Source organism: Rhyacophila brunnea, unplaced genomic scaffold (assembly GCF_057557595.1).
Source record: "Rhyacophila brunnea isolate RB1 unplaced genomic scaffold, BYU_Rbru_1.0 scaffold_1, whole genome shotgun sequence".
Classification (NCBI taxonomy): domain Eukaryota; kingdom Metazoa; phylum Arthropoda; class Insecta; order Trichoptera; family Rhyacophilidae; genus Rhyacophila; species Rhyacophila brunnea.
Genome location: NW_028232751.1, coordinates 42,671,132 through 42,683,495, shown reverse-complemented (window position 1 = coordinate 42,683,495; position 12,364 = coordinate 42,671,132). Strand labels below are relative to the sequence as shown.

Genomic DNA, 12,364 nt, shown 5'->3' with positions numbered 1-12,364 from the left:
ACTTAGGAAATTATAATAGTATGCAGGTATAAGAGTATGCCATTTTTATGTTATTAGATATTAATAATACAGTTAATTTTTCTAAAAAGATATATATATATATACCTATTTTATGATTTATGGCGCGTTAAAATGTTTAAACCCGCGACAATGCTTACACAAATGACAGCTAAAGTGTTATGCAACTGCGTTTTTAATTGATTGTTTTATTACAATATGATTATTTGCTTGTGAAAATGAAATTTCGCCCGCGGCGCTATTCTATTTTACAGAACAATTTGTCGCCGCCGCCGCCGCCAAGTGCAGACATTTGTTGCGCGATTGCTAGACCCGATTTTAGAATAAAAATAATATTAGGTAGTCGTATTTTTCTTATTTTGGTTTTAATTTTTTTTTTTTTTAAATAATATTCACACCAGCAACCAGCATGGTTGTCAATGTAGTAAATTCTTCTCCCGTTTTTATCTGTTTCATACAATTATATATATTATACAATATTGGGAGTTTTATATATTATATAATATATGTATACTAAAATACTTGATAGCAATGTTCCTGATTTTTTTTAATATAGTTGAATTTTTGTAACTACTATAGAGTATTGATAACTTAATATTCTCTGCGTTTTCAACGTTGATTGTATATAAATAATAAAAGCTGCGGTGTGTATTTGACACCTTTCTTGGTTATTTATTTAAATACCCACTGTTATTTGCAATTTTACATTATTGTTCAATTTGTATTTTAAAAAAATCTTCTTAAGTTGTATTACTAACTGAAACGTTTTTCTTTTCGTTTCATTTTTATATAAGCTATGTCTGCATATAAAAAGACATTTTTCGTCATCTTCAGTCATCAACTATAATTATTGATTTTTAAAGCAAAAGATAATAAATTATAAAATGTTTATTTATGATGCTTTTCGCAGGTATGGAATGGACCTGAATGGAGCGAGGCGAAAGAATGCCACCCGGGAAACGACGAGCACCCTGAAGGCGTGGCTGAACGAGCACAAGAAAAACCCCTACCCGACCAAAGGCGAGAAGATTATGCTGGCCATCATCACCAAGATGACGCTCACGCAGGTCTCCACGTGGTTCGCCAACGCGCGCAGGAGATTGAAGAAGGAGAACAAGATGACGTGGGAGCCCAGGAATCGTGTGGAAGACGATGACAACAACAATGATGACGACGACCACAAGAGCACTGACGGCAAAGATGTTTTAGGTAAATATACATTGACTTTGAATGAAATGTACTATAATCTAGTGTGTGTATTGTTTTAGGAACTATAAAACATTAATAGTACGTAGGTATATAAATTAATAACAAAATAACGTAAATGTCTACCTAATAAAATGTGTGCAGTATCAGGTTTTTGGGATATAGCTGTGCGTTCTTCTTCATAATAACAACAATCAATCGTGAAACAGCGAGTATTTAAACTTCAAGATATTTCTATTTTCGCTGTACTAAAACTAAATATTTAAGGGGGGACATGCTCGTCGAAGGTCAAAATTGAGTTTTTGTTGTATTTTCAAACCATGATCCTGGACACTCCTTAAACGTTGTAGATAATCTATTTATATAATTTTGAAGCCTTATTATCCTTTATAGTTATTTTAAACATTTGATGACTGCATAAAGTATTTTTGTTACATAAAATAGTATTCTTTTAAACCTCTCGCTCTAATGTTTTAGAATATAGTCATATTTCGGTACATAACTGTGCAGTGGTGTTAAGATTTTTTACATTTATTAATTTTTAGATGCATTTATAAAACCATTAGTATAATTTATTACGAGATAATTTTTGTAAAATATTCACGATAAAAAAACATATTGATAATCTCTGTGATCCCAAATTTGACAAGAATTAGGCATTTTATTATTCAAAAAATCGGCAAGATTAACACATTTGAAGATGATTCTAAAGATACTTATTATAAGCTATGTCTTTGACCATTCAAGTGTGATAAAGATCTTATGAATAATGATTGCTTTATAATAATTATTGACCTAAGAATAAGGTAGTGTTTTTTTGAAATACGCCATTTCTTTTATCATTCCCCAGTGGTTAAGCTACAACATACGGCCGTAGCCATAAATTGACAAACTATAATTAAAGTAGGGAGTAAATTTATGTTAACGCGCGTGTTTGAACATGTACCTAACCGAATTTTTTTTAATTTTTTTTTAAACGGTACATGTTCAAACACGCGCGTCAATATCATTTTACTCCCTATTTCAATTATAGTTTGTCAATTTATGGCTACGGCCGTATGTTGTAGCTTAACCGCTGGGGAATGACAAAAGAAATGGCGTATTTCAAAAAAACACTACCTTATTCTTAGGTCAATAATTATTATAAAGCAATCATTATTCATAAGATCTTTATCACACTTGAATGGTCAAAGACATAGCTTATAATGAGTATCTTTAGAATCATCTTCAAATGTGTTAATCTTGCCGATTTTTTGAATAATAAAATGCCTAATTCTTGTCAAATTTGGGATCACAGAGATTATCAATATATTTTTTTATCGTGAATATTTTACAAAAATTATCTCGTAATAAATTATACTAATGGTTTTATAAATGCGTCTAAAAATTAATAAATATAAAAAATCTTAACACCACTGCACAGTTATGTACCGAAATATGATTATATTCTAAAACATTAGAGCGAGAGGTTTAAAAGAATACTATTTTATGTAACAAAAATACTTTATGCAGTCATCAAATGTTTAAAATAATTATAAAGGATAATAAGGCTTCAAAATTATATAAATAGATTATCTACAACGTTTAAGGAGTGTCCAGGATCATGGTTTGAAAATATAATAAAAACTCAATTTTGACCTTCGACGAGCATGTCCCCCCTTAAACATATGAATAGATACGTAGGTGCCTACCTACTCATAATAAATATATTCGTATCTGACAATGTATTGGATATACCATAAGGATCATAATGATTAATGAAAATTGTATTATCCCAACAGATTCAAAGGACTCCGGTACTGGCTCAAGCGAAGACGGTGACCGAGGAACAGGAGGCAGCAGACTGGAAGCGAGAGGCGCTAGTGGTTCGTGGTCAGGTTCGCGGCCCGGCAGCGGGCCCGCTTCACCGGACCCGTACCTCCCGGCTGCCTACCTACCCACCAGACGCCCACCCCCGCCCGTCGTCACCAAACCGAGGATCTGGTCCCTCGCGGACATGGCCAGCAAAGACTCGGACGGCCCCCCATCAGTAGCGGCGGCCGCTGCAAGACTACTACCCGCCCACCCGTACCGGCCTGACCTCTACAGACAGCTTTACGGACCTCCACCACCGCCTCCACCAGACATGGCAATATTAGAAACTTATCAAAGACTCGGTGCTCAGCGGGGACCATTATCTGTATTATCACGAGCGGCGGCGGCGGCCGGGGGCGCTCTCGGACTGACTTCGGCTGGACCTCTCCACACGCCTACTCCTGCGAGAGCGTCTCCGTCATCATCGTCAACGTCATCGCTTTCAGAGCAGCCGCCTTCGATGCACAAGGCCTGACTGCCTCCAGCCAGGCCTCACCCAATGCTTCATTGAAAGAAACGAAAGAAAATACAATGAGCAAACAGTGTACCCTATTGTACGTTACGTACTAAAATATAAATAATGAACCGATCGTGATACATAATCAAATAACAGTGGATATTGCGCAGTGCTAAATTGCGAAATGTTTATAGTGAGGAAAGAGGGCCTGGTGTATAGGACTGAACTGATCGAATTGAGTGACCGCGAAAGGAGAATGTCGTAGATGACGGACAATAATACTATGTGATTTTTATAATATATACAGAATAAGCGTAAACAATTATCGCATCAGGGTACCCATATGGCAAAAACCGATCGACATATTAAGTATTGCCCTTAACAAAAAATAGTTGTTGTTGTAAATTATAATTGTGATAAACACCACATTATTTTATTTTGACGGTTCCTTTATTTTTTAATTATTATTGTTGAATTGAGGCGAGCTATTTAAAGCCTGGTTTATCTACGGCGTTTTCACCACCGACATTACGGGCGACTGATGAGTCTCTAGAATAACCCGACGGATGTATGTTTTGTTTATCCACCACATATTATGTAGGTACAAACGCTGTAGATAGACTCTGCCTTTAGCAAGCGGAGCCGGTCCGACGGCCGGGAGAGACAATGGTTTTTGAAATCAACGAATTATATAAAATATTTTATTGTTCATTTTTTATAGTTATCTTTGAAAAATATTTAAATTCTTATCATATATCCTGTATATAAATACATATATATTATATATATTAAAATAGACTTACTATTATTAATTATCGTAGAAACTGCGTGTAAGAAACCCAGTCAACTTCTTATAAAATGCAGTATAAAATTGATATACGTATCGTATATTGTATTGTACTTGTAGTAAATTGATAATTAATAACATTATACATGTAAAAGCGTAGAAAGATGGAAAACACACACAAACACATGAAACACCCACATAACTGTTATGGATGTATGTACCGTAAAAATGTGACGAATCAACTGTAATTACTGTTCTACATTAGTCATGGAGTTTATGTAAAAAATAATATAATATTAAAAATAAATGCAATATAAAAATAGCATTTTCACATTATTATGTTGTGTTGACGGGTTGCATTATTTTGTAGTGAGCTATCGAAAGTTAATATTTTTTCAAAAACATGTGGCTATCTTAACAAAACTAAACGAATACAAATTGGTATCGAATTGCTAAAACTGCAGTGCAATCATTTACTTGAAAAATAAAATATTAAAATACAAGTATTTTTATTCACTTGTCCATAGTTTGTCTATGCAATAATAGGTATATTCGAATGTTCTGGTACACAGAAATAATTTCTGTATCTGAGAGTCAGTATAACGTATGTCTAAAAATTGCAATATGTTTAAACTTTTCACTTTCGGTTTTTTTTTGTTTTATGTTATGAATACGTTCATAATTTGATTTCTATCATCGTCTCTGAATGATAATAATATGATACTTTATCTATAAAATCTGTAGTTTACTTATTTTCTGCAAAATCTAAATTACATACGACACACTGGCTCTGGGCTACAGTTATATTTATGAAACATTTGTTTACCATTGACACTTATTTAAAAAAATCTTTTAAAATTATAAAACAGACAACATATCAGTTAAATATGCTATACATTATTATTATTTTACATGGTCGTGTACTGAAAACTTTCATTTATAAAACAAACAACATATTGTTATCTGATTTATATTTCTTAGTTTCATCAGAGCTTAAACGACTAAACATAGTCACTTTTCGTTTTCGTCATCCTCCTATTATCGTGTGTTACTAGTTGCAATAAATTGATGATGATTAAAATCTAAAACTTTTTTTTTATTTCCTAACTGTATGTCAAAATTCAACACACCCCTCATCCCCCTCCGCCCGCTCCAACCATAACACATAATACAGTGGCGTCAAATTAAATCTACAACGAGTAAGATATATTATAATATGTGAGTATTTTATTTTTGGATTAATTAATTCAGTTTGAACATAGATAATTTCTGACTGGATATCATGGGAAACTAACGCTAAGCCGACTCTCACATTGAAAATCGTCTCGTCTGAATCGTGTCGAACACGTCGATGTGATGTCATCGTTATTTACAAAACACACGCTGCCAAATGGAGCTCCGCAGATTGGTCGAATACGACTTTTTAGTTTGAAAAAAAAATCTACTGCTGCTATCAAAAAAATACATGCATTTCGGGCTGCGAGTCGAAGACGCCAGAACGCATACACACACATTGGTCATTTCTATACACGAAACTATATACGAAAAAATACACTTTAAGAAAGAAGAATATAATGTACTTATAAAATAATAAGACGGATAGTTGGTATTATATTATTATGTTAAAGTAGGTACACAGGGTTTTAGAAATCAAAACGACCAGAACAACCAATTTTTTTATCATTTGGTAGATATTAATATGTGCATTGGCCAAATATAAACCTATGTCTACTACCTATTAACACCACTACAACAAAACGTATTGAATGGAAAAATCGTTTACCACCTGCTATTTCGATATAATTATAAACAGACTTACAAATCAATCTACAGTCATGTGTGTGATTATTAGCATTTTTGTGTCTTTTATAAAATTTAAATTTCGTGACATCGAAGGTTTCAAGATCTATAGCGATTTACATTTTTTTGTAATTGGCATCATTGTGGAGTACACTCATAAATTGTCTACCACCACGAAACGCCACTGCATACTATACATCGAATTAAAAATAATACTATGTTTAAACGAAAGCGATAAATCTTGATCAATTGTATGGACTTAATATGACATGAATTCATTATTTGCAATACCAAAGAAGGTTAGCTATAAACTAATGTAAAAATTACACTGCCCGCAATTAAGAGAGTCATTAATAAAATATCAATTAACAACATAAATTATGAAGCAACACTGCATTTAGTAAAATGTCATAGCCGTATTAGTACATATAGATTTTTACCGTAGGTATAAAAATAAGATACTTTTGATTCAGTATTATACGAGACAAAAGATGATCAGTCATTATAAGTCACTTAGCCTGTCAACAAAACCAGTTCAATGTTTTATAACAAACATGTAAAACTGACTCTGGCAAGATTAACTCTTTCGTAAGGTATAACAAAATAAAAGACGTTCCAGAAATAATTGATTAGGGGGATCAAATACTATTACAGAGATTGGTTTCCAACATTTTTGCATCTAAGGGCACATTTTCAAGACTTCCGATATCGTGACCGAAAAATTGTACCTAAGTAAGTATATAGTTCACCGCAAGCTATTATATCTTAAACCAGTGGCGAATGGTGGATGTTGTATTGAGATCTGACATAAATAGTGCACATTAAATTTTGTCTGTCAAACATATTTGTTTTCATTGATTGAAATATATAGATAGTGTTTGTTAGTTTTTAAAATTCAATTAAACCCTGCATAATCCAATCCATAGTAGATAATTGTCAAAAATTATTCATTTATCTATAAAATATCTAAAATGATGTCATTAAACAATATAATATATAATTTTAGACATTTTATAGAGAGAAGAATATTTTTTATCGATTATGGATTGGTTAGGCAAGGCATAATGAATTTTAAAAAAAACTAATTCAACACCGCCTGTAATATGTATTCTTTACTCAACAAAAACAAATAAGTATGACTGAACAAGTGTGCACAATTTTTGTCGGATCGCTCATGGCATACCAAAACTATTATGGTTTGGTTTTAGCAGGGCTTAATTGAATTTTAAAAACCAACCGGCACCATGTGCAAATTGTATTTTTAGTTCAATGAAACAAATAAGTATGACTGACAAAGTTTAGTGTGCACTATTTATGTCGAATGTTAACAGTCTACCTCCACCCCTCGCTACTTTATTAAGCAGATAGTCGTATAGCATTGATATCAAATCCATGTCTAAATAAACACTTAAAATATCTACTTAATAAAAACCACCGGAATACACGGGAAAGACAGAAGAAAATAGAATAAGCAGTGACGTCCCGTGGGGGTAGGCAGAATGAGCGTCGCTTGGGGGCGGCAGTTACTCGAAGGGCGGCAAATCGAGGAGAATCATTTAGTATAGAAATAACTACTTAAACTTAGTAATAACGTTAATATCTTTCCATTAAAAAAATCAGCTCACTGGTTGGATTTGTTTCCAACCAACTTATTAATTAACATAAAAGGTTTAACAGGAATGTAATTTTTGTCATATTCGCGATGTCTAGTTTACTTCCGTTGCGCTTCGACGTCCAAGCTGACGAGAAACAACACGTGCACTGATGATACAAAATTCTGTATAAAAAATGGGGCGACATTTTGGCGGTGCCCAGGGGCGGCATTTTGTCTAGGGACGTCACTGAGAATAAGTAAGTAAATTAGCAATATAATCATATCGTAGATATATATTTATATAAAATTGGGAAAAAAGTAGGTGCACGTAAGTAACAAGACAAAAAAATAAAAAAAAATAAGCACTGCAGGCGAATAATAATATTTTTTGAAATCCCGTGCAGATTTGTATGTTTTATTATTTTTAAATATGTACATATTTATAATAATTGTCTTTTAAGATTTAATTAATTAAGATTAAGATTTAATAACCTGCAGACATGGAACGTTTTCATATTGCATAATAGGTACTTATGTGTATATACGTGATAATATGTAGAAGTTTATCAGCTTAGTTGATACTATTGGTAAAAATGTGACTCGCAATGTTATTACTTTAATTTAAATTATTATCTTCCACGGAGTATAACATAACCGCCCCGAGGCTCCACGCCACTGGTCAAAACAAAACACAACATTATAACGTGTATGTACGAAGGCTTTTCTCGGTTTATGACAACTTAACGTTAGTATAATAATTTAATGACTGCACTGTATGTCTATAAAATTAAGAATTGTATTAACAATGCCAATATAAAAATTATTTCAATATAAAAACTCATGCTCACTACGACTAATAATAATAATTATTTTTCCGAACTACCTATATTGATACATTTACGGTAAATCAGCCTTTTAAGACTCTATCTATATAATCCATGATACTTTTTAATAACAAGTAGTGTTTCTCAACCTTTTTCGTCTGTCGCTCCTTTTTCGGAAGAAACATTAAAATAGTACCAAAAATTAATAATAGTATTTTTACATAGCGCTTAGTACGGTTTAATTTTATAATACAAAGTATATATAGCTTATACTTAACGTACTAAGCCTCAAGCATACAATCAATGTATGTAGAGTTAATTATTCGTTTACCGAAAATATGAAATTTGAATGATCTGACTCAGATATCTATGAGTAGGTAGGGTCATTTTCTAGGGCTTTTATTATTACCGTATTAAGTAAAAGTCATATCATTATAAATTCATTATATACCTATACATTAGTACCTACAAGAATAAAATTGGTTGGTACCGGACATCTGTTACAATTATAAAGTTAGTAGTGTAATTTAAATTAATTGATTACACAGCAGATTATCTCCTGAATACCTTAGTTAAAACGCAGTTTAAAAAAACCCCCATGAATCATACACGGATTGATAGCTTAGAGGCGAAAGCACTCACTCGGAATGTGAAAGACGTGAATTCTAGTTCCACTTGGTTAAACTATTTTTCTAGAATATTTTGGTATTTTTTGAGGTTTTTCGGAACTGTGTTTTTTTCTATAATGAAGAACTTAATATTCTCAAGTCTAATATAGTAAGAATTTAATAAAAAATAGTAATTTAAAAAAATATCGTTAAGTAAATCTTACCTTAATGTAATAAGTAAATAAAATATTAAAATATACCGATGCTTTGCAGAATAAAGTTTGTGAAGTGAATGTCTTTGTCCAAATAACAACTATAAGTTGGATTTAGCGGAGAAGGCTCCTCGTGGATCATTCTTCGAGACCACCCATCAGCGGGAACAATAACAACGATTGTCCACTTCCCCATACGTCTTCCACCTTCTTCAGGACACGTAGTAAATGGCGACATGCAATCCGACGGATGAATCTTATAAGTAAACGAGTGGGTATTGGATATTTCCTTCTATTTTATTTGATTTAATTTATACAATAATACGATTATTTAAAACGTCAAAAATATTATTGCTTTATATAACTGTGTTTATTAACAATAACTACTAAACCTCTACAAAAAAAAAATCGGTGTGTGTACTTATGTACGCGCGTTAAAACGAAACAAAACTTGTGATAAACTAGATTCTTTGACTAGCTCTTAATTATCTTGTTAAATTACACACTCAAGAAAAAGGACCGCTTATTGGAACGCCGATGGTTTATTTCTAGACACTTTAACTTATATTACTAAATTATATAATCGTTCCTCGTTGTTTTTATTTGTAAAGTACCACCTGTCACTCTGATGTTTAATCGTTTGTTGTATATAATCGTCACGATTGAAGAATCATACTGTGGCGTAAAGGTAGTGCGTTCGGCTGATAACCGAACAATCGGTGGTAGGAATCCAATCGAGTGCGTTTTTTTTCGTGTGAAAAAATAAATTATGTGTTACATGTCACACGCCAAAAATGCACTCTGATCTGATTTCCCAAAACGCGCCAAAAGAAGTATAACTTCAAAAAACTTCAAAAGACATCATGACAATATCATGTTTATAACGTATTAGTGACGCCAGACAAATACAACAAAAATAAAAAAAAAACATAAATATTATCACCTACCCATAATTCTAGCATTTCCATGAAACTTACTCTCAAAAACAGTGGTTTATGTACGTGGAGGTCAGAGGCGATAACAAGGTTGTTAATTTTTTTAACAACTAAAATGTGGGTACAGCTTTAAAAAGTTGTATTGATCGTATTTTTTTTTCATTTACCGCCTTGTATAATGTGCTGCTCCTAAGCAACGCATGACCTGCCCACCCCTACGGTTCGTTACTATCGTCTTATTTCTAAAAAATAGCTAAAACAATCTGTAAAATTTAATATAAAATTAAATCATTTTATAATCATTAATAACGTATGTACTTATTGAATGGATTTTTATATTACGTACATTGGTCGAAGTTTTGGAAATAAAATATGTTTTCATATTTTCTCCGATTCTGCGATCCGGATTGAGAATACCAAAATCCTGGAATTGAAAAATCTGGAGGGAATGGGAATCCCTATAATATACTGCACATTGTCAAAATTCATAGTCGGCTGATTGTTCGAATATAGTGTCGCATTTCCTTTGGTCAAGAGCCACGTCCTCTCGGATGGTCAACCAGCCAGTACGTAGATACATGTTGGAGTACGGGGATTTTGGGTTATATGTTTAAAAAACTCACCGGTATTTTTGAAATCTTGCACTTGGTAAATCTTTCAAATAATTTTGAAGAATGATTGTAAACAGTAAACAAAAAAAAATAGTTAAAAAGTTGCATTTCAAATAGGAACTGATCCAATGAATATTGATTATCATGTGGGAATAAACAACTGAATCCGTGTCAGCATATTGATCGGCGGTATTAAATACATTCCCGCAATTACAAATTCTTCAACATCCATTTCTCGTAGTGTTCAATTATGACACACTCAGCAAATAGCTTACTACAATTATTATTTATGCGATATTCATTTTACCACGTTTTTTAGCTCGTATTCTTATTTGTCCGGTGGTTGTTTATCCAGTACAAATCTTGCAATCAATTTTTAACTAACTTCCTGACTAGCTAGACATTTGAAACTTTTAGAATATATCAGAACACGATACCAATGCATTCTTTTAATACTTTTAGCCATCTTTAGGTAGAATTGAATTCATTTTCAGTTAATTCTGTTTTGTATGAAAAGTTATTTCGGAAGAAATCCATAATCCAATCCACTATTATTGGTTGCTAAGGGGGTGGTCCTAGCAACTAAATTATTAATATATACGTGCGTTACTATGGAAATCAAAATTACATTTCAGTATTCTATATTATTTGTTTTTTTGTTGCAAAATAGCAAAAGAATGATTTGTTGACAATTGCCTTATTTGTCCTAAATTATTAATACATAGAATTATCAAGTTTATATGATTCAACAGAAAATTTAAAAACGTGGTATTTAAAAAGTTCTTTTTATCTCGTAATTATTTCCACATAATCAACTATATCCGATGACGTAAACTCCATATAATAGCTGACTCAATTATAATAATTATTTCCTAAATATTCTTTTCTATAGTCAATAAATAGCGAATCATAATAATTCATTGGACAGGTCACTCGAATATAAGTTCCCGGTCTGTTAGTATCTCAGTCTTTTCGCTCCGCATAAAATCTGCTTCTACCGAGGCTCAGACCTCGGAAAAGGATCATAAGTAGTGTACCGACTGTTTACACTGCAAATAAAACTCGCTCCTCCATTCATCGGAGCAACCACCAAATCTCGACTTCTTCATACACCACGCCATGGATCCCACAGTGATGACTCCCACAATCATGAAATTAACGATTAGAATTCTGAGAAATAAATAGTACCTAAGTGGTTGCCCTGCATTAACACAGATTCTATGTGAATTGCCCAGATGAAGAAGTCCAACTCACGACTCACAGTTTCAGATGAGGCTTCTCCATCACTCTATGCCAGTGGTATTCGAACTGTATTCCGCGACACCTCTCTGGGGTTCCATGAGTCAAAAAATAAATCGACATATAGACCTAGACTTCGACAAATTTTCTAAAAAAATGTAATTCGATACCCCAAGTTCAATAGGGGAACAACTCATAAAACCTTGTTCCAAGATAATG

General features: G+C 32.7%; 1 protein-coding gene across 1 annotated transcript in view; it reads left to right on the top strand.

The window, feature by feature from the left end:
• mirr (iroquois-class homeodomain protein mirror) overlaps positions 1-3,915 on the top strand; it is a 148,407-nt gene extending 144,492 nt beyond the window's left edge. Inside the window, exons 4-5 of the mRNA XM_085946311.1 lie at positions 929-1,227; positions 3,006-3,915. Of these exons, the coding sequence (XP_085802437.1) occupies positions 929-1,227; positions 3,006-3,553 (847 nt within the window). The 3' untranslated portion in view covers positions 3,554-3,915. The remainder of the gene's footprint in view (positions 1-928; positions 1,228-3,005) is intronic.
• The last annotated feature ends 8,449 nt before the right edge of the window (positions 3,916-12,364 follow it).